Raw genomic sequence first — 22,164 nt, forward strand, 5'->3', positions numbered from 1 at the left:
CTGCCGTGGGCCTCCTGAGCTTCCATAATCAAGTGAGCCAATTCCCTGATGAATCCCTTTCCTCCAGCTCCTATGAATCACGTCGGTTCTGTTTTGAGAAGCCTGGCTGAAATGCTAGGCATTGCAACACCAAAGATGGTCTCTATTTCTTTCTTTAAATCACACACACAAAGTTCAGTGACAAGCTGTGTGTAAAAGGCAAGATTCCACAGGCATTCCCACACAAAAGGCTTTAGTGACTCCCAGGGCATTTGCTCAGCAAAAGTTAACACTGGGCACCTGCTCTGTCCCAGGCCCTGTGCTGGGCAGTGGGGGACAGCAGCAGGCAGGAAACTGAAGTCCCTGCTCTGTGGAGCTTATAATTTAGTGTAAGGCACGGCTAAGACTCATCCCAAGAAATCAGTGAGCAGACCACAGTACACAGGCCCCACTCCAGGCCATTAGGTAGCTCAGCTCATCCGGGAGGAACAGTATCTCTAGGGGAGATGCTGACTCTGTCTTGGTCAACCTTGAATCCATGACTGAGGCGGAGCATTAAAGAATACCTAGTATGTCTGGGAATGACGCAGAGCTGGGAGAAACAGGACATGCCTCATCTTTCGCTCATGATTGAATAGAGAAGTTGCTGGGAGCTGATGTTTAACCCTGGGCTGCCCATTGGAATCACCTGGGAGCTTGAAAAGCGCCCCGATGCAGTCCGATGCTCTGGGGAGCGGGCCTGGCGTGTGCGTCTCAGCAGTGTCGTCATCTTCTGTCTCCACTGGGCTCTGGCCACGCTTTCTCCACAGCAGTCCTCAAACTTGATTCTCACAGCAGCAGCAGCAGCAACTGGGAACTTGTTAGACATTCAGATTGTCGGGCCCCACTCCAGACTCACTGAATCAGAAACTCTAGGAAGGAGACCCAGAAATCCACGCTTTAATGAACCCAGGTGACTCTGATGCAGCTAAAAGCTGGAGAACCACGTTCCTGGAATACCCCTTTTCCCCCAGTAGTACTCATCTTGCAAGACTTGGCTCACGTGCCCTCTCTTGCAAGGCATCCCAGCATCTGTAACTCCCTGTCCGCACAGGCAAGTCGTCCTAGCACATCAGATAGGAAATCGTGATGGTGACTTTGTGCCTGTGTCTCTGCTAGACCTTGAATTTCCTAAGAGAAGGGATTTTTTTTTCCTATTCATCTCTTCATACTCTGGAGCCTAAAGTAGTACTTGAAGCCTATTGGGAACTTCAAACCAGTCTTTCTCTTCTTAGCCAGCAACAAAAGAAGAAAGTTCTGGCTGCAGTGCTGGGCCTCTGACCAGCTGCCCGTTCTTGCTCCAGGGCCTCCTGCCCTCTGGCTCCTGCTTGCTACCGGCTACTCCACTTTTCTTCCTGAATTCAGAAACAGAAGTGGGGCTAAGTAGCTCCCCAGCAAGGCACACACCAGGTGCTCGGGAGGCACAGATGCAGCTCCTGACTCAATCTCTAAGCACAGGGCACGTTCAAGTTCAGCACCCCAGCGTCCAATGCAGCAAAGATTCAAGGGGGAATCTCAAGACGTAGCTGTGGAGTCTTAGGACAAGGGAATGAATACTGTTTATGTATTTTTGTCTTTAATTTGTCGCTTATAAGCCATATGCCTCAAATGGGGATTAGGTTAGAATCTGGTGTTTTATGTTCTAAGTATAAGAATACTGAAAAATCGAATCTGATTTACTTTTCCTCCTAAGCACCGATCAATGCGGTGCTAGAACTTTCTCTTGGTGTGTACTGGGACTCATCTCCACAACAGTTCACTTTAGCCCTATTGCTTTTTTTAAAATGGACAGTTTTACAAGGCAAATCTTTCTAATATTGGAAAGGATACTAGAAAGGAACACATATTTACAGAGCATTTACTACTCACCAGGCACTATTTTAGGTAATTTTGCATAAATTGTCTTATTTAATCCTCATTCCACCTTTTCAAATGGGAAGCACATTCTAAGTTAAGAAAAAAACAAAAACAAAAAAAGGCCAACCAGCCCAGAGTTAGAGGCTAAGAGACTCGTTCAGAGAGGTAATAAGTGATAGTGATAGAATTGGTAAATATTTATTCAGAACTCACAGATAATTTTGTGTTTAACACTTTTTCCATACACTAAGCTTGTAGGAGGTCCATGAAATAAAAATTATTTTAAATTTGAAATTGTTTCTAATTTTAAGGAATGACAATGATGTGACATGTGTTGATTTAAGTCCAACTTTGACATTTTGTGGGAAGAAATCCTATAATTCTAGACACTAGATTTATCCCAAGAGTAATTACTTCCTCGTGTTCTGTTTATTTAGGAATTAGCCAAAAACAGAATTTTCCAGATATACTGTTTTCTTTAACTAGTAGGAAAAGAATCACCAGCTAAAACCATTCTCAGAGCGGTCTGACCCCGCTAAGATCGTGTCATAAACGTTGGGCTTCACTGTAAGCACTTTGGGTCCAGAGTTCAGTTTCAAACAATGGACTGTGCAGAACGGGGCGTTCCGAAATTCTTGACAGCTTTCCTGTTTGCTCACTGGGAAGGGTAGATAAAGACTCGCTTAGGTGCCTCTTATCTCTAGAATTCTGTAGATGTTGTTGCGGGGCTGGGAGCCTGGGACAGCTCCCCTGGCATGGACCAGGGCTTTTCCTACCTTCCAATATGCCTTAGTTGTAAGCTATTAAAGAGGAAAAAACCCCAATAAGCAAGGACATATTGAGTGCCTGCTCTCCTGTAATACTCACAGATAGGAGAAAATATGTAACAATAAAAATCCCCTTGGGAACACCTAAGATTACTTGGCTCATCATCCTTCCTTTGTAGAAGAGTAAATTGAGAAGAAAGTAAGTAAATTGGACAAGGTTGTAGATTATTTATGATCAGCACGAAGTCGACTCATCTGATCTAATAATGATTCCATAACACCTTCAAGGGGCTTATGGTTTAAGAAGACTGGTGGCTGGACGCGGTGGCTCAGGCCTGTAATCCCAGCAATTTGGGAGGCCCAGGAGGGCGGATCACCTGAGGTCAGGAGTTCGAGACCATCCTGACCAACATGGTGAAACCCCGTCTCTACTAAAAATACAAAAATTAGCTGGGCGTGGTGACAGGGGCCTGTAATCCCAGCTACTAGGGAGGCTGAGGCAGGAGAATCGCTTGAACCCGAGAGGCGGAGGTTGCAGTGCGCCGAGATCGGGCTACTGCACTTCAGCCTGGCCACAGAGTGAGACTCCATCTCAAAAAAAAAAAGTCGCTTAACATCCACAAAACGAATAACTAAGCATCTGTCCATTTCACAGGAAGTCAGAGGGGCGGATGGGTACCAGGCAGGGGCTTGAGAAAGAGTCTCCTCAGGTGGACGTGGGGGCAGGAACGTCACCGTGTGTTCAGGGCCAGGAAGGAGCCTGGTTGGACGCAGCGGCGGTAGTTGGAGGAACGGGCTGGAGGGAAGCGGGTGGGGTCATCGCAGAGCCCACGGGGCTGCAGGGGCTGGGCCCGGTGTCCTCCAGTCCTCGGAAGATCGCATGGAGGTTTAGGAGGCATCCGTTTTCTCCCCCTTGGTCTCTACATTTACAGAATGATTTGTAAATACTTCTTTTGCCGGTCAACAGACCTTTCCGTTCCGGAAACACACCTGCCTTTCCGTTCCATTTTTAAACACACCTGCCTTTCCAGCAAGTCTGGGGCCTCCTGAGGCTGGAGCCCGTCTCCCGTCTGCAGCCCGGTGCGCGGGGGGTCGGGGCTCGCTTGGCCTCGCAGGGGGAGCGCGGGGCGCCCCTGTTTTTGGAGAGTGGGCCGAGGGTGGTCGTGGGGGAGGAAGCCAAGTAAAGGGGGAGGCGCCCAGGGCCGGATGCACGTCGGGGGAGCGGTACTTGAGCTTGGGGGCCCCGGGCCGCCTCCTCTTCCGCCTGGCACCCGCCGTCCCGGGCCGCCCCACGCGCGTCCGCGGAGCCTCCCTCCTCGCCGCCGTCCCGAGTCTCCCCGCGCGAGGCTTTTCCAGGTGCCCCGTCTGGACCGAGCCGGAGTTCCTGGGTCCCCCACCCCCAGCTTCTCCTCCGCGGCAGGTGCGGGCCGACTTTTCTCCGCAAGGTGGTCCCGGGACTCCGCTCTGGGAGCTGAGTGGGTGGGGGCCGCGCGTCCTCTCCCTGCCCGCCTCGCTCGGGGGCAGATCTGGGGGCTTCGGAGGTCACGGCTCAGATTGCCTTTGCGTGGGATGAGACGGGAGACCCCGGGGCTGGGGCAGGAGAGGCGCTGTCCCCAGAGATTGATCTGCCGGGCTTCGCTCGGGTGCGGGGAGAAGCCACCGCGAGGCCTCAGAGGCGTTGGGAAGGTGGAACCCACGGGACCTGCGGTGCCGCGCGTGGGGCTGAGCGGACAGGAGGCTTCGCGGGGAGCCCTGGAAGGTGGGCCTGGGGCCAGGCTGCGGGGTGCCGTGGGCTGGGTGATGAGGTGCCAGGTGAGGCGAGTGGAGCGGTGCCCAGGTGTGGAGGGCTGGGCGGTCCCCTGCTGAGGGGGTCAGGACGGTGCCCAGGTTAGGTGGGGGAGGTGCACAGGTGAGGGGGGGTGGGGTGGTGCCGAGGTGTGGGGTGCCGGGTGGTCCCTTGGTGAGGGGGGACAGGGCAGTGCCCAGGTGAGGGAGTGAGGCGGTGCCCAGATGAAGGGGGCGGGGTGGTGACCAGGTGAGGGGGGTGGGGTGATGCCCAGGTGTGGGGTCCAGGTGGTCCCCTGGTGAAGGGGGCAGGACGGTGCCCAGGTGCCAGCAGTGGAATGGTGCACAGGCGTGGGGGGTGGCGTGGTGCCCAGGTGTGGGAGACCGGGTGGTCCCCTGGTGAGGGGGGCAAGGCAGTGTCCAGGTGCCAGCAGTGGGGTACCCAGGTGAGGGCAAGGAATGGTATCCAGGTGCCCAGGTGCTGTGCCCAGGTGCGACTTGGCTGCAGGAGCCAAGTGATGAGAGTGCTGTGTGGGGAGAGGCGAATTGATGTCTGCAAGAGAAAGTAAACTTCCTTCTTCCATGCAGATGAATAAGATATAATTAATTATATAGATTGTAATTATCTAGTTATAGAGATAAGAATACTTTTTATTCTTTAGTTAAGGGCTCCCAGTTAAAACTAGCCGAAAACAATGACAGTTCAATTCTATATTATGAGATGTTGGCTACTTATTAAATTCATTATCAAAAATATATACATATATATTTGCAGTCCAATTGCATTTCATAGAGCACAGACCTGAGCAGCACCCAACGTGGGCAAGTGTACACGAGACACTTGTTCTGCAATTTTGTACCTTTCTGTTTCTAATGGCCCAACTGGTCAAATGTGGCAGGGCGATCATGAACCTCATACAACAGCAGAAGTGCTGGAAATTTTAACTATTTAATTTTAGGCTTAGACTTAGCTATAAATGCTTTCTGATGAGAAGTTCTATCTTTTCCTTGAATGATTTCAACTCATTTCGTTTTATGAAGTCTCCATTCAGTCATGAATATGTTCCCCAAAGTACCTTTGTAAATCATTTTGTTTTTAAATGCTGTAGTTTACTTGTGACAAGCTATAAACTGTATTTGAATTTTAAGGTTAAGTAAGAAACCCATTTTAACTAATATTGCAGCAAAAAAACGGAACAGTTCCAAGAAAAAGAAAAGTACTTGTTATTCTAGTGATAATACAACTGAGTAAGAAAGATTTTCTTTTTCCTTTTTAGTCTTGAGTTCATGAGCTTAGGGAAAGCAGGCTTCCCTCTGCTTCTGGCAGCCTTGGCCATGGGGTCTTCACTCTCCTGTTTGGGCCTCACCTTGCAGGGACTCCTCACCTTGCAGGGGCCATCCATTCCACCTGCCTTCCAGTGTCAGCCCAGGCCTCCTGTCTTCCCCTTCTCAGGCCCTCCTGGTGGGATCCCATGGCATCCCCTGCCTCCACTGTCATCTGCTCCACGTGGTATCTCCAGGGGGACCTCTCTGCTGGGCTCCAGGCTGCATGGCTGTGGGTAAGGCACCTCCCTTTGCACGACTTGTCTCCTGTTCTCCTGGTGTGGCGCTCACAGCCCTCTGACCTAGATGTGGGGCTCCTGCAGTGGCCCCTGGTTTAGCCTCCACATCCTATCCACCCAGCTGCTCACGTCACACACCTGGGCCTCATCCTTGATACCCTTTACTGAATCCACCCTATGTGATGACTTGAATCCTGCGGGTTCTCTCTCTTGAATATGTCCTGAATCTGCCCTTTTCTCTCTGCTGCTCATGGGCTAGGTGGCCAGCATGATGTCCCACCAGGACCCCTGCAGTCCCAGCGCACCCGCCTGGTCATCCGGGGACCTGTCCTCCCTGCCTGCTGCCTGCACTGTGTGGAAGGACAGAGGCTAAACGAGGAAGCCTCGAACTCTGGTCTCATGGAAATAGCAGCCTGCCCACCACCCATGCCTGCCCAGCCTTTCTTCACGCAGCGCATAAAAGACTCTTTTAAAAATACAAGTATTATCCTGTCCTGTTGATGAGTCAAATGATCCCTCACAGTCCTGGTCTTGGAAGCCCCTGGGGCCTGCTCGTGGGCAACCTCTGTCAGTGTGGGTGCGGGTGATGGAGGCTGGAGTGTGTGGCTGGCAGTCTTGACCAGGTGGGTGTGCATTTGGCCACAGAGCTGAGATGCAGGGCTGTGGCTCCAGCGCTGGTGACCGGGGTGAGGGTAGAGAGTAACGCAGAAGCCGTGGCACTCTCTGGCCTAAGCCACTTATTCCAAAGTAGGAAACAATCTTCTCCATGAGGTCAAGGGGAAGGCTAGGAAGAGGGGGAGTGAGAGAAGAGGAACCGGAAGCAAGAGACCTTGGGAGGCTTTAGCGGGTCCTCTTTATTCTGCAGGTGAAGGAAGTTAACAGAGGTTCTTTGTCACGGGGTTACTAGAATCAGGTTTGTGTGTAGGTAGACAAGCCTGAAATTGAAGCAGGTTTCTTGCAGAGGGGAGTGTGTAGCCACAGCCCTAGCCCTAGGGAGCTCAGCCGCTGCCCCTTCCGCAGGCATCACAGGCGCTTGGAGAGCTGGGAATTGCCCGGTGGGACTGGATTCCTCATTCTGTGTCAGTCATAAGCCCTCAGGCGACTTCCAGACTGAGGAAGCTGCGGTGCATTCGTGGATCGGTAGAGGGAACGTGGGAGGACGTGAAGGCTGGGGAGAGAAGGGGGGCCTTTGGAGGCTGATGTTGAAGACAAGCTTGGCTTTGGCCTTTTGCGTCGATGCTGGTGAAGATTTTCAGGGCCTCCCTCCCTGCACCCACTTGTATGTGTTGAAGATCCAGTCCTAGAGCAAATGCATGGGGAAAATAAAATACACAGTCCCTGTCTTCAGGGGACTTGAGGCCTCATCAGGATAGGAGGTCGGCACACGTGAAATAAATAGGAACATGCGAACGTGTGCCTGGGTGCTAAGTCTGCGGTGCTGGGTTTCTTGATGTCTATTACCTGGAAGATGTAGAGGAACAGAAGAAGCCTTTCTTAGACGTAAAATGCATTTGTAAGGTGGCATCTCCTCTTGGCTTACTTCAAGATGCATTAAAAAAATGGACATCATCCTTATAAATCCCTTATTCCGCAAATGAGTAGTAATGGTGTATAGCACTGGGGAAATGTTATTCCTGGTGTGTAGTGGGGAAAAAAATTACTTTATCTCTAGATGGTAGTTATTTTAGAATTTTCTAAAAAAGTGTCCTGGTTTCACGTTGCCCTTTTTCTGTGGTTTGTAGTTAAAGTGTGGAGAGCGGAATCTTCTGGGCCCAGGTAACACACCTTTGCTTGGACATTCCCTTCACTACTCACTGGCGAGCTCGGTTGGAAATTCACTCCCAGTAGGAGTTCCACAGCAGACACATGGTGAGTCATGGCAGAACTTCGTCTTTTAACTGCAGAATGTTAAAGAAAGAGTCACTCAGGTAGCAAAGATTGGCTTTTCAGGGGCGATTTTATGGAGCTATTAACTCCGAGACACCATTACTTAAATGTAATTTTTATTATTACAATTAAAGACTGATTTGATTTTATGAGATCATGCATTTTTATTTTATGGAAGTTTTATAGTTAAATTCAATTTAAAACATTACTCTGTATTTAAAATAAAATACAAGCAAGTACAGTGTTAAAATTATACCATACTTCTCTTGCAACTGATGTTAAAACTCCATGCAAGTGATTACTTTGGTAGAAGCAAATGTTTCCTGATACAGCTAGGTAATGACTCAAGGAAAGTAAACTTGGTTCATTCTGTTTGTGAAGTTACCAGCAGTTGTTGGCGTATTGAAGATACCAAGTCTAATTAAGTTTATTGTCAATTTTTTTGTGTGTGAAACATAAACATTGATTTCCTCTCGGTTGATTCTTGGAGGAAGGAATTTCTTTGGGTCAAAGGGAGCTCTCATTGCTACTTCAGTGTTTGCAGTGTGCAGAGTTGTAAAAGTTGAGACTAGCCACTCCGAATGTGAGCTTCTGGCCCTGACATTTCACAGAGAGAGGGAGGCTCATGAACCGACTAAGACATGGTTGTGCGGCTAAGATTTCTGCAGCTATGGTGCTGCCATCCAGGCCAACTTAAGACGGGAAGTTTCCATGTGAGTTTTTGGAAGGTTTTGGGGTTTTGTTTTTGATGAAGGAAAAGAATGTGAAGAGTGTTTGCACCAAATAGAGTAAGCTGTTAGTAAACATGCAGCCTTTAAATTAACTGATGATAAGGACAAAGAAGGTGCTTTGTTGTCGTCAACTGGATTTGTCTGAAGTCACAGAGGCAAACAGGTGAAGGGGCAGTCCCTCTTCAACTGCCTAATGGAAAGCAGAGATTAAACCGTGAAACGAGGAGAAGTTGAATTGGATTCTTCCTCCCATTTATTTTGGCAAAAGCTTGCTCCTCTTTCTCTCACTTGCCTTTCTTGCAGGGGGGAAGCCTGGTTTTTCCAAAATCAAATTAGCATAGGAACAAATATTGCTCGGGAATGTGCGTTCTTTCAACATCCTCAGCGCTTGTGATGAGTAAGTCTCTGTGTAGTAAGTGGCTGGAGACACATCCGTGTGGCAACCCCCGCTTCTCGGCTGGACTGGAGGATAATGAATCTCACTATCAGCACTGCTGAACGGAGAGCACTGTTCAGAGTCAGGGACCATGGGTGGGCCAGGCCCTTACAAGAGACTGTCCTTAAATCAGGTGCTGGCTTCCTGTCAGCACGTTGCTTTAGTCACTTCTGCCTTCACTCTTTATAAAAAACAGAAAAGAAAGGATAGTAGGTTTGTAGGGGACTCTTTTGGTCCTGGGAAGAGAATGCAAAGCCCAAAGGAATCCTACAGGAGGAGAAATGGGGTAGAGACCCAAGGGAAAGGAGTCCGCCTGTCCTAGGAGAAGGTGGGCAGGTTAACTTTTCAGTAGTTTTAGTTTGCAAAATATGAGTGTCTGGGTTTAAGCTGGCATGTGTCAGAGAAATGCAAAAGAGCCAGTATGGAAATTTAAGATTGGGTGCTGAGTTTCTTCTTTTGGTAGAGGTTATTTTTTTGGGGGGGGGATAGCGACTTCTAGTAACTAAGCAGAGTTAGGGTTGTATTTGCTCTTCAGAGTTGGGGGTTTACCATCAGAGGTTGAATGTGATAGTAAGGAGGGAGAGGTGTCCTGGGGTGCAGTTGTCAGACATAGTATGACACCCCTCTTAGGAGTCCTCCAAAGCAGGTGCCTCTGCCAGGCGAGCCTTAGATGGACGCTGGTCAGAGAACCACAGGGGTCTCAGCTGTGAAGGGATTGAGTGGACCGAACAGGCTGACCGTGGTGCTTAGGCCTCCACTGCAAAGTTACCAGAATTCTGCAGGAATGGGTTGTTGTCTCAGCACTCATTAAACCAGTCAGGCAGCGGGTGACCATCACGGGTGTGGACCCTGGGAGCCAACGTGCCAGCTGGTGTGGGGGCCTTGGCACTCGGGCTTATGATTTATGTGCCCAGCTCACACGTGTCAACTGCAACCATTTCACTGGAGTGTTGGGGCCTGGAAAGCAAAGACTGTGTCTTGTTCTTTTGTGGATTCTGGGACTTCCCTAACCTAAGATTCCTCAGTCCTAGTGTGGGCATATTCGTGGAGGGGGGCGGTTATGAGTATGAAACGAGGTAGCAGTAGTGTTTACACACTGTTGTTGAGGATGTAAATTAGTGCAGCCTCTATGGAAAACAGTATGGAGGCCGGGCGCATATAATAAACACATATTAACAGCATCAAGCATAGCGCTTTCTAGAGGCTCCCTGAAGACGCCCGTGCCCCTTCCCATATCAGAACTGCTCAGGCACTTTCCAAGGGCTCTACCATTTTGAACTGTCCTCACCTAACGGCTGGACCTATAGTGGCAAACCAAATTTGACCAATTATGATTTGGCACTGTCCTTACTTCTTAACGCTCACGACCCGGACTGAGAACTTGAAACCGGCCACCTCTCACTAATGATTCTGTGACTGGCTCACAACGACCTGTGATGGGAAGGGCACAGGTGAAGGCTCAGTGCCCAGAGCAGGCCCCTTTGTGCTGCTTACCTGCTGTCTAAGTGATGCCTCTTCCCTCTGAAAGGCCTGGTGGCTATTAAGGTGCACAGATAATGAGAGCGGGTGGTGGAGTCTCCCAGCCAGGCACGGAGCTCAGAGCCTCTTCTGGGCACACAGTGAGGCTGGATTGCCCAGGGCCCCTTTCAGCTACGCGAGGCCACTTGAGTCCTCACCAGTGGGGTCTGAGTGGGAGTGATGTGGGCTGCTGCTGGCCTGGATGGGGACACTTCTCTCGGGCAATCTTTTTTTTTTTTTTTTAAATGGTATAAATGTATGGAGTACAGGTGTGGTGTTGGTACATGCATATATTGCATAGTGGTGAAGACTGGGCTGTTAGTGGAACCGCCATCCAAATAGTGTACAAAGAAGCCATTAAGTCATGTTTAAATCCTCCACCTCCCTCCTGCCCCCGCCCTTCTGAGGCTCCAGTGTCTATCATTGCACTCTCGGCTACCATGTGGACACTTTCTCTAGTTCACACATATGAGTGAGAACATGTGACATTTGCCTTTTGAGTTGTTTCCCTTAAGATAATGACCTCCGTGTGTGTGTGTGTGTGTGTGTGTGTGTGTGTGTATGTGGGTGTATATATAAATATACACCCACACCACATTGTCTCATCCTCTCCTCTGTTGATGGATACTTAGGTTCACTCCACATCTTTGCTATTGTGAATAATGCTGCTGTAAACATACGCGTGCAGATATCTCTTTGATATGGTTTATTTTCCTCTGGATCGACACTCTGTAGTGGATTGCTAGATTGAATGATAGTTCTACTTTTTCCTTTCCCCAGTGTATGTTTTTGTTGCCTTTGTGAACAGTTGGTTGTAGATGTGTGGCTTTATTTCTGAGTTCTCTATTCTGTTCCATTGATCTATGTGTCTATTTTTATACCAGTACCATGCTGTTTTGGTAACTATAGCCTTGTAGTATAATTTGAAGTCAGGTAATGTAATGCCTCCAGCTTTGTTCTTTTTGCTTAGGATTGCTTTGGCTGTTCATGTTCTTTGGTGGTTCTATATAACTTTTAGGATTTTTTTTTCTAAGACTGTGAAAAATGACATTGATATTTTGATAGGGTGTAATGAATCTGTAGATTGCTGTGGGCAGTGTGGCCTTTTAAACAATATTAATCTTAACATCCATGAGCATGGGATGTTTTTCCATTTGTTCGTGTCATCTGCAGTTTCTTTCATCAGTGTGTGGTAGTTTTCCTTGTAGTAATCTTTCACCTCCTTGGTTAAATATATTCCTAGGTATTCTGTTTTATTTGTAGCTATTGTAAATGGGATTGTCTTGGGCAATCCCTTTACTCTCTCCCAGTTTCCAGGTAGATGTTGACCCCCCGGGAAACCTTGGAAGCCACACATTGATGACGGCAGAACCTCCATTAGCTTGAGTCTTGAAATAACAGTGTGGGGGGAGCTCTCTCTCTCCCCAACCCACCCCTCCACTGCCAGTCACGGGGCATAGCTCTCCCCAACCCACCCCTCCACTGCCAGTCACGGGGCATAGCTCTCCCCAACCCACCCCTCCACTGCCAGTCACGGGGCATAGCTCTCCCCAACCCACCCCTCCACTGCCAGTCACGGGGCATAGCTCTCCCCAACCCACCCCTCCACTGCCAGCCACGGGGCATAGCTCTCCCCAACCCACCCCTCCACTGCCAGCCATGGGGCATAGCTCTCCCCAACCCACCCCTCCACTGTCAGTCATGGGGCATAGCTCTCCCCAGCCCATCCCTCCACTGCCAGTCATGGGGCATAGCTCTCCCCAGCCCACCCCTTAATTGTCAGCCATGGGGCATAGCTCCCCACAACCCACCCCTTAATTGCCAGCCATGGGGCATAGCTCCCCACAACCCACCCCTTAATTGCCAGCCATGGGGCATAGCACCCCCTAACTCACCCCTCAATTGCCAGCCATGGGACATAGCACCCCCAGCTTGCCCGTCAATTGCCAGTCATGGTTCATAGTGCCCTGGAACCCACCCCTCAACTGCTGGTCATGACAGAATATCCACAATGGACTTGTGGTTTGAGAGAAAAATAAAAATTTTGTCTTGTTAAGCTGTTTAAATTTTGAGGATTATTTGTTATAGCTGCCAATATTTTCCTACCTAAAAGAGGATTCCTTATTAAAGGCTGTGGCACCACCATACCTCAATCCCTGAACCAGAAAACGAAGGCAACAACTTTAATATTTCTTTATCCTTATTTCCAGACCAATTCCAAAGCCTGAATTTTTTAAAACTTTTAACTTTGAGATGCTTTAGACTTAAAGAGTTGCAAAATACTGCAGTTACCAATATACCCTTGGTATACCTTCAACTTCCTCCAATATTAGTATCTTATATAACCATCATATAGTAATCAAAACTAAGAAATTAACATTGATAAATACTATTAATTAAATGACAGAGTTCATTGGATTTCACTCGTTCACGGACCTGGTAAGACATAGTAGGAATAAAATGTGAGACTCTTGTGTACTTTGGATTACAGAAGCAAAATATGGTTTTCACACAGTTGGAAGACAGCCAGCTGCCCATAGTGTTATCACCAAAGAAAGACTACTAGGTGGCTCAGAACCACATGTGCATTGATGTGAAACTAGAAGTAACTAGACACGTGAGCCTAATTTTTTTTTTTAGACATTCAAGTTCAGCTCTCCTACTTCGTTTCTTTTCTCTTTTTTTTGTTTTTATTTTTTATTTTTTGAGGCAGGGTTTCACTCTGTCACACAGGCTGGAGTGCAGTGGTGCAATCTTGGCTCACTGCAACCTCTGCCTCCTAGGTTCAAGCAATTCTCCCACCTCAGCTTCCCCAGTAGCTGCAACTACAGGTATGCACTACTGTGCCCAGCTAATTTTTGTATTTTTTGGTAGAAACAGGGTTTCACCATGTTGGCCAGGCTGGTCTTGAACTCCTGACCTCAGGTGATCTGCCTGACTTGGCCTCACAAAGTGCTGAGATTACAAACGTTGGCCACTGCACCCAGCTTGAGCCTAATTTGATCCCAGAATTAAAGAACACCATAGGCTGAGTACGGTGGCTCACGCCTGTAATCCCAGCACTTTGGGAGGCTGAGGCGGGTGGATCATGAGGTCAGGAGATTGAGACCATCCTGGCTAACACAGTGAAACCTCATCTCTACTAAAAATACAAAAAATTAGCCAGGCGCGGTGGCATGCACCTGTAGTCCCAGCTACTCGGGAGGCTGAGGCAGGAGAATCGCTTGAACCCGGGAGGTGGAGGTTGCAGTGAGCCAACATCGTGCCACTGCACTCCAGTCTGGGTGACGGAGTGAGACTCTGTCTCAAAGTGAAAACAAAAACAAAACAAAACAAAAAAACAAAAGAATAAGGCTGTCCCGAAGGAGGTACCGGGGGGAAGCTTGGTCAAGTCAAGAGAAGAAACGAAGGACTGAGGATTATTTGTATGAGTTTAAATACTTACAAACATTTAGAGTTTTGCATAAATACATAAATCCAAGCCCAATGTATGCAAATTTGTTGGGCACAGGCAGCCTGTTGCTCCTCCAGTGACAGGGCAAAGGGCGTGATGGACTCAGCCTAAGTCGCATACCCATTCTTCCTTTCTCTTCTAGTGCTGCCATTGCAGTAGAAGAGAAAGGCAGAAGCAGTATCTCATGATGAGTATCTCTCAATTCATGACACATGAACTGAAGCATTATGGAAGCATAATGACACATGAGTTGAGAGAAGGCAGGGCAAGACCTTGCTCTTCCATGCCTTCAGTGGGTTGGCCTGATGTCAGAACAAGCAAAGAATCCTGTTGTCTGATTTTACCCTCTCCCCTGGTTGCTGTCCAGAGCGTGAGGTCCACCCAGCCTGGGAGCAGATAGGGGTTGACGGTGCAATGGCTGTATCCTCTGCATGGACGTGGTGAGTCCTGCAGACAGCGTTCCATTTGTTCTCCCCATGAGCGACGCTCCTCATCTCTCCTCTCCCTTGGCTCATCCTCTGTTCACATGTGAGGTGCTCACGTGGGAGGTCATGCCCATAAGGAGGATGGGTATGTCTTGGGGATGAGGGTGGGGAAAGGGTCTGATGTAAGGTGCTGCAGGGAGGTGAGATGTGAGTGGGAAGAGCTGTCCTCCCATTTCCCTACATGCCTGGATATGAAGGGTGAGCACAGGAAAGGAGGAGAGACAAGCCCAGGAGGTGTCCATAGTGCCACCTGTGTCTCAGGGCTGCTGTGGCAAAGACCACAGACTGGGGGGGCGGGGCTGAAGCCACAGAAATTTTTTCTGATCGCGCTAGAGGCTGGAAGTCCAACATCAAGGTGTTGGCAGGGTTGGTTTCTCCTGGGGCCTCTCTGCGTGGCTCCTGACCTCAGATGAGCAACTGCGCCCGGCCCATTTTAGCTTATAGTAACCACCTTCATTTTCTTCTAGAAGCATCTTTGCCCTGCGTCCTCACAGGGTCGTCCCTCTGTGTGTCTGTGTTTCAATCTCCTCTTCTTATGAGGACGCCAGGCAGATTGGATTAGGGCCCCCACATAATGACCTCATTTTGACTTAATCACCTCTTTAAAGACCTTATCTTCAAATACAGTCACATTGCAGGGACTAGGACTTCAGCATATGAATTTTGAGAGAGGGAGAACTCAATTCAGTCCATAATATCCCATCATGAATATAATGATCTATAGATTTCAGCCATGTAGCTCAGTTATATCAGTTGTAAATACTGTAGAAGACTCTCCTGCCTGCTACAAAAACATGATGGCCCTTTGGTTCCTGAAGCCTTGGATGCTAGAACAAACACATAAATCAATAAATGGCCTCTACCTAAGCGTTTGCTTTTTATGTGCATAGTATAAAAAGTCTGACCCAGAGCCACACTCTCAGCATTTTCATTTTTGTCTGGAAACAGCAAAAGGGAAAGGGAAAGAGCATGAGTTCCTGGCCCCAGGTCTACTGTGGACCAGGTTTATCGCTGTGGACAATTCCCACTTCATTACTATTTTGACCTGTAGCTTCCTGTAACCTGGTTATTAATTATGTCTGCTCTTCTTACCTCATAGATTTCATGAGGATTGAATAAGAGCACAGAGTGAAACCCTTGGCCGTTATGGTTGCTAATAATTTAGTTTAGCTCTTCAGTTCCATAGATATTTATTGAGAGCTTATTATCTTCCAGGAGGCATTAGGGATGTAACATTGAAGAGAATGGGCCTTGTCTTCAGGAGAAGGGAAAGACAAGGACAAGATGGTCTCATCCACAGCTCATTTCAGGAAGATGTGCTGTCCAAGCATGAAGGGAGGGTACTTAGCTCAGCCGGGCTGCAGGTGGGGCGGTCACGGAAGAATTCTGGCAACCTCTCATCTAATGGATGACTCCTGGAAGCGTAATTCTGAAATACTCTTTTGAAAAACAGAGTCAGGAATGTAACGGAGGAAATCAGTCAGCAAATGGAAAATAGTTGAGACATCAGATTTAATGTGTTCAGGTATTAAATATTGTTGATAGAAAATTCAAAAGAATCTACAGGTAAACTCTTAGAATTCTTAGGCAAAGTTTTCAAGGTTACAGGATACAAGGTTAGTAATAACTGCCTTTCTATATACAGTCATTAAACAACTGGAAATAAAATTTTAATAAATTACCACTAGCATCACAGACAGGAAATTTCCATGCATAATTGTAGTGAAAAATGAGGCAATCTCTGTGTTGAAAATTAGAAAACATGAGAGTAAAGGAGAGAAGAGCTTCATCTATGGACAGACTTGCCGTGCCCATGAACTAGATGTCATGTTATTGTAAAAATGTCATTATTTCCAAGAACATCTGTAGATTCAATGCAATTCCAACCAAAATCTCAGCAATATTTTTTGGAAATTGATACACTTATGATAAAATTTATATGAAAATAAAAAGGGCCAAGAATAGCAAAAGCAGTTTTGAAGAAGAAAAACAGTTCAAAGATGACCTATCTTGTAAATACCCAATGTTATCATAGATTAAAATGGCCCAAGTATTTATGAAATCTATGTGTTATAAAACATGTCGTCTGATCTCATTATTTTCCTTATCATTATTATTTTCCTTATTCTGCTCTTATCTTTAATTCCATCTGTATTAGTTGGCCCAGGCTGCCATAACAATGTAGTACAGACTGGGTGGCGTAACGGACATTTATCGCTCACAGTTATGGAGGCTGGAAGTCCAAGACCAAGGTGGCAGCACGGTCAGGTTCTGGTGAGGACTCTCTTTTTGGGTTGCAGATAGTCATCTTCTGTGTCCTCATGTGGCCTTTCCTCAGGGCTTGGTGAGAGGAGTGGGAGGGAGACAGAGAAGGAGAGAGAGGGAGGGAGAAAGAGACAAAGAAGGAGAGAGAGGGAAAGGGAGAGAGAGAGGGAGAGTGTCTCTTCTTATAAGGACACTAATTCTATGGGATCAGGGCCCCACCCTTATAGTCTCATTTAACCTTAGTTATTTCCCTGGAAGACCAATCTTCAAATATAGCCACACTGGAGGTTAGGACTTCAACATATCAGTTTTGGAGGTGAGGCAGCACAGGTAGTCAAGGAAATAACCATGTCCTTGTGATGTGGCAACCACGGTGACCGCACTGCCAATACAAAAAGCCCCAGCATTTGCACTGTCATCAAGCTCACTCAAGCAAAGCTGTCTCCAGTAGGGAATTTCCCCTGTAGAGGGCATGTGCATTTTGATTTTGCCTGTCCTCAGACTGATCCTTTGCTCACTATAATAGTAAACTACACACCACTAGCTGGAGATTTCAGATGTTCATGAGACCTGTGATATATTGTGCCCAGGGGTCACACAGAATGTGCTTCCTAGCAACACCTCTTCCCACCCCTTTTGAACAATCAGGTAAGACTTCCATAAAGGGGCCCAGTAACTGTCAATGCTGTCTCATCCTAACGAGGAACCCGCTCCAAATCCTCTCCGAAGTGTTACTTCCTCGTTCGCACCTAACACTCAGAGTGCGCTGTGTCCCCTGAGATCAGTGGCTCTGTGCTGCACCTCCTTTGCTGTGTGTCTCTGGTTTACATTCTTTTAACAAAAAAGAAAAACCGAGGTCTCATAATCACTGTCAACAAAGGCACACAGACGTTCCATCCGCATCATCTTCCTTCTTCCTTTCTCAGGATTTGCAAGCTTACGTTGGACTCTTGGCTTACTAATTTTTAATTTTTTCTCATACATGCATGTAAGGCTAAGTATTTCTCTTTGGGTACTGTGAGAGCTGTTTCTCCAAGGTAATACACATTCTTTGATATGTATTGCCTTCGTTATCAATTGGTTCAAATTAGATTTGTAATTGTCCTGCGAAGTGACATCAGTTGGCAGGGCCGTGTGTCTCCTTCAGCTGTGTGGGTGCAGCGAGATGGTGATGAAATTAAGCATCGTATTTTAAAGACAACTCCAGAGACATACTGCCTGGCTTCAAATGGCTGCTTTATTGCGAATAGGTCTTTGACGGGGGTAACTTACGTAATTCCTATGTGACTCAGTTTCCTCAGCTCCAAAGTGGGAAAAACAAGGTGTGTATTGTAGTGTGTGTGCATGTGTGCGGTATTTTCATCTGTCCTGCTTTGGGAATTCCTTATTCAAAGTGTTCTCATTTTTGCTTCTTTCGGTCCATGCAGGCTTCAGCAGTTCCAGTCTAAATTTCGAGGTAAGTTTTTGGCTTGGAGTTCCTGCTGTCTTCGGGCAGTCATATTCAGACTCTACACCCTTCTCGTGCTGCAGATTTGGAAATTCTGCACCTTATGGATGAGGTTTCACCTCCCCAGATCCTGGGGAGACAGCGAGTGTCTTTATGCTGCCGCATCCATTGATACGTGGCCTTGTGGCTTTGCACATCACCTGCAGAGCTCAGTCTCCCTGCTTTGGGCACAGGCTGCACATCCGGAAGCTGTGTGAGCTGGACTGCGGGTCCAGTCTCCTGCCTGAGGCCTTGGGTCACCTGCGTGCCGCCTGCTGCTTCTCTCACCCTTGACCTCTGGGGCTTTCTGCTCTTCCTCTTGAGCTCAGCTGTGTCTTCTAAAAATGTGTATTGTGAACTAGTTTTTCTGGGTGACGGCAGTGGGAGAAGCACTGGTTGCATCAGTCCAGGCCCCCGTATTCTTGGAAACAGGCCACAACATTCAGTCTCACCAGGACTGATGTTCAAGCACAATTGTTGTTTTACGTAAATGACACCCCTTTATGTGGCCTGGAGTGAGTCTGGACTTTACAAAACTAGTTCACATGATTCATTCATTATACTTTTCCCCAATGCAATGTTGAACTGTAGCAAAATTCTTGGTATGAGCATTCTTTTCTATTCTTTTAGGCATAAGCTGCCGCTGGGGGGTGAGCCATCTCCAGCACAGAGCGTCAGTCTCACCAGAAGAGGATGAGGCTAGAGAGCTCAGCTGCTGGAGGTTCTCCTCCTCACCGGGCAACTTAGGGTTATCACATCTACAGCCTCTGTCCACTGTAACTTTGTCAAATAATTTCACTCTTCCTTTCCGGGGACCCTCTTTGAGTCTGTTGGTCTTTTATGCAGTGTCTCTGCTTTCTTTAATAAGTTGAGTAAACTGAATATCCATTAAAGACCACTCTTTTTTTGCAGCATCACTGAATTTTGAAGATATCTCTGGAATTCTTTGGGAAGAAATGGATAACTACATAAAACTATATCTGAGTATATCGAACAATCTCAAGAAAAGTATTATTGGGCACCGAAAATTATTTGAATTCTCTTTCTGTTTTGTTGAATTTCATTAGAAGCTCAAATTCTAAAAGTGAAGCATCTCTCTTGCACTTTGGCCGAGGGCCTGGATCTGTTTGAAATTGGATCTTATAAATATTCCATCAAGTCCTACGTGATGGGTTTGCTTTTTCCTGGCAGTTAGCCTGTGTGGATGGCATCTTAAACATGTGTGACATTTTTGCAAAACTTGACAAAAACTTTTCAAGCATTAATAGTTTTGTTAATAAATGACTCAGCACCCAGACACTACATTAGTTAAGAAAATTCTTGACACCAATCCTTCTGCCATGTTACGTTTGACATTTGGTAGGTGACTGCTAGCTTGCAATATATCAACTTAAAGCTGCACCTCAAATGGGAGCACTTAGAAAATGCCCAGTGCAAGGTGACTTGGCGCTTTCCTATCGAGGAGGGACGACTAGTGACATCAGGTGGTCGGCTCCATTTAAGAACTCATTTCATTTAGAGAGTCTGACTGGGCAGTCGTGTTTTTTTTTTTTTTTTTTTTTGAGAAGGAGTCTCACTCTGTCTCCCAGGCTGGAGTGCAGTGGCATGATCTCAGCTCACTGCAACCTCTGCCTCCTGGGTTCAAGCAATTCTCCTGTCTCAGCCTACCAAGTAGCTGGGACCACAGGCGTGCGCCACCACACCCAGCTAACTTTTGTATTTTTAGTAGAGACAGGGTTTCACCATGTTGGCCAGGCTGGTCTTGAACTTCTGACCTCGAGAGATCCGTCCACCTCAGCCTCCCAAAGTGCTGGGATTACAGGTGTGAGCCACCACACCCAGCCTGGACTGGGCGTTCTGTACTAGAAAGCTCCCTCTGCATGCCCAGGCAGGACTTAGCACCACAGGACCAAGCCATGTGCATTAGTACAGTGTTTATGAATACACATATTCATAGATAATTTAAACTATTTGTAAAAGTAGTGATAAAAATAACCTCAAATTGCAGTGTATGCTACATTTTAACACACTGGAAAATAACAAGACAGTAAGACATTACTTTGTGCTTCTAGATTAATTTCTTTGGGGAAGACTTTGAACTAAAGATAATCCTGTCATTTTGTGGTCAGTGGTCAGTATTTGAACTTCTTATAATCCATTATTAATTTAAAAGTTCTATCTCTATAATGATCTTTCTTGGAATTTAGGCTTGTGATTCCCACTAATGTCAAAGTCTATAAAAGACAATGTTTCCAAAGCATTACATATATGTGTGTGTATAGATACATGTGTGCGTGTATTTGTAGTGGTAATACTGGCTCAATGAATGGCCACACAAGCTTTCACGTTCACTTGACATTTGATCTAGTGACAGCTTATCAGTCATTTGTGTGGTAACAAGTGAATATGCATCTGGCCATCGTGCCCTTATATTTTTGGTACATACGGTAGATATTGTAAGCCTGGGATTGCTTTACATATTTTTATAGTTTCCTACTCTTGTTGCAAACATCTGGGTCAATTGGATCAAAGAACAGCCAGATTGCAAGGTGAAATGTTAAACACCCAGGGTTATTTTCAACTATGTAGGGCAACGTGCAACCCCAACAGAATACCAACGTGAACAGGATGCAGAGGCTGGTAAATATCTGCAGAGGTCATGAGCAACTCCTGGTTTCTGTGTTTATCAGAATTTGTTATGATTTTCATTGATTTCCTTTATAATAGGAAAATATTTCCTTTATAATAGTGTATTCATTTATGTGTTTACACTTCCAATATACTCTCACTTTTGTTCTGTATATTGGGGTTCTGTGTACATATTTTTACTCCAAAGAGGGTTCTGCTACTAAAGATATTTAAAAACTGATAAGATGGCAAGAACATGGCTAGGAACTCATGAAGAGTTAAGTTTGACTTTTGGTTCTAAAACCTACTAGACGTATGGCCTGGACCAAGTCACCTAATCTCCCAGAGACTCAGTTTCTCTGTGGGTTGAATATGGGTAGGACCTACTTCATGGATTTGCAATGAGAATGGAATAGATAACGTAGGAACCACTGAGCATAATGCCTGACATACCCTTGATGGACACTACATAGTATTGATTACTGTTCATACTATTGTGATGTGGTAGGATTTTTGGCTTTAAGACAGAATAATTAAGAGTCAGGAGCTCTGGACTAGTGTGTGGAGAAGTTCGAAAGCTGCCTGGTTGTGAGGAAACATGGTGTTAATTGAAGTTTAAGTAAGTTTAGGGGTGAAGAGAGGTAAGAGACATGGTGTGGAATGAGGCTAGTTTTATGTACCTTGTGTTTACATTTGATAAATACCATTTGGCTTTCAAATTATGAGTCAGTGTTAAGGAAGGCAATGGGAACTTGCTGTATTTTATATTGTCTCTGTGTTCACAATCTCATATAGGATTGAATCACACAATAGAGTTATATAGAGATTCAATAATTATTATATTGTTTTCATCAATTTAGAACTTAGAACTTTGAATCTGGAGGGGATGTAAGAGATTATTTAGAGTATGTCTGCTCACTTTATAGATGGTGAAACTGAGGCCAGAGAATTGAGGAACTTCTGCATAATAATTACCAGCTCACATCTGCAACCTGGATTTCCTGGTGCTCAGGCCAGTGCCCATGTGGTCGTCCTGGCCTGGTAACTGTTACACTCTGGGCTTCCAGGTTGATCTGGTTCCATATATCCAGGTCCTTCCTCAAACTTGGTGCCAAAGTTCCAGATTGTGCATGTCATGATTTTTGGGAGTGAAGATTGAGGCCCTGTAGATTAGATGACTTTTAGGACTTTCCTTCATAGAGCATACAATTCTGTTAGTGATAACCCAATTTGTGAAGCAGTGGGGTGGGGTGTGTACTTTTATGCATTTCCTATTTTCCATCAC

At 46.6% G+C, this 22,164-nt stretch overlaps 1 protein-coding gene across 1 annotated transcript in view; it reads left to right on the forward strand.

Moving 5' to 3' along the window:
* LOC117073370 overlaps nucleotides 1-19,786 on the forward strand; it is a 68,366-nt gene extending 48,580 nt beyond the window's left edge. The window contains exons 5-8 of the mRNA XM_033194168.1: nucleotides 5,802-5,986; nucleotides 7,732-7,765; nucleotides 18,193-18,221; nucleotides 19,164-19,786. Of these exons, the coding sequence (XP_033050059.1) occupies nucleotides 5,802-5,986; nucleotides 7,732-7,765; nucleotides 18,193-18,221; nucleotides 19,164-19,318 (403 nt within the window). The 3' untranslated portion in view covers nucleotides 19,319-19,786. The remainder of the gene's footprint in view (nucleotides 1-5,801; nucleotides 5,987-7,731; nucleotides 7,766-18,192; nucleotides 18,222-19,163) is intronic.
* Nucleotides 19,787-22,164: the final 2,378 nt, after the last annotated feature.

The sequence above is a fragment of the Trachypithecus francoisi genome, unplaced genomic scaffold, assembly GCF_009764315.1.
Source record: "Trachypithecus francoisi isolate TF-2019V2 unplaced genomic scaffold, Tfra_2.0 Lachesis_group4, whole genome shotgun sequence".
Taxonomy (NCBI): domain Eukaryota; kingdom Metazoa; phylum Chordata; class Mammalia; order Primates; family Cercopithecidae; genus Trachypithecus; species Trachypithecus francoisi.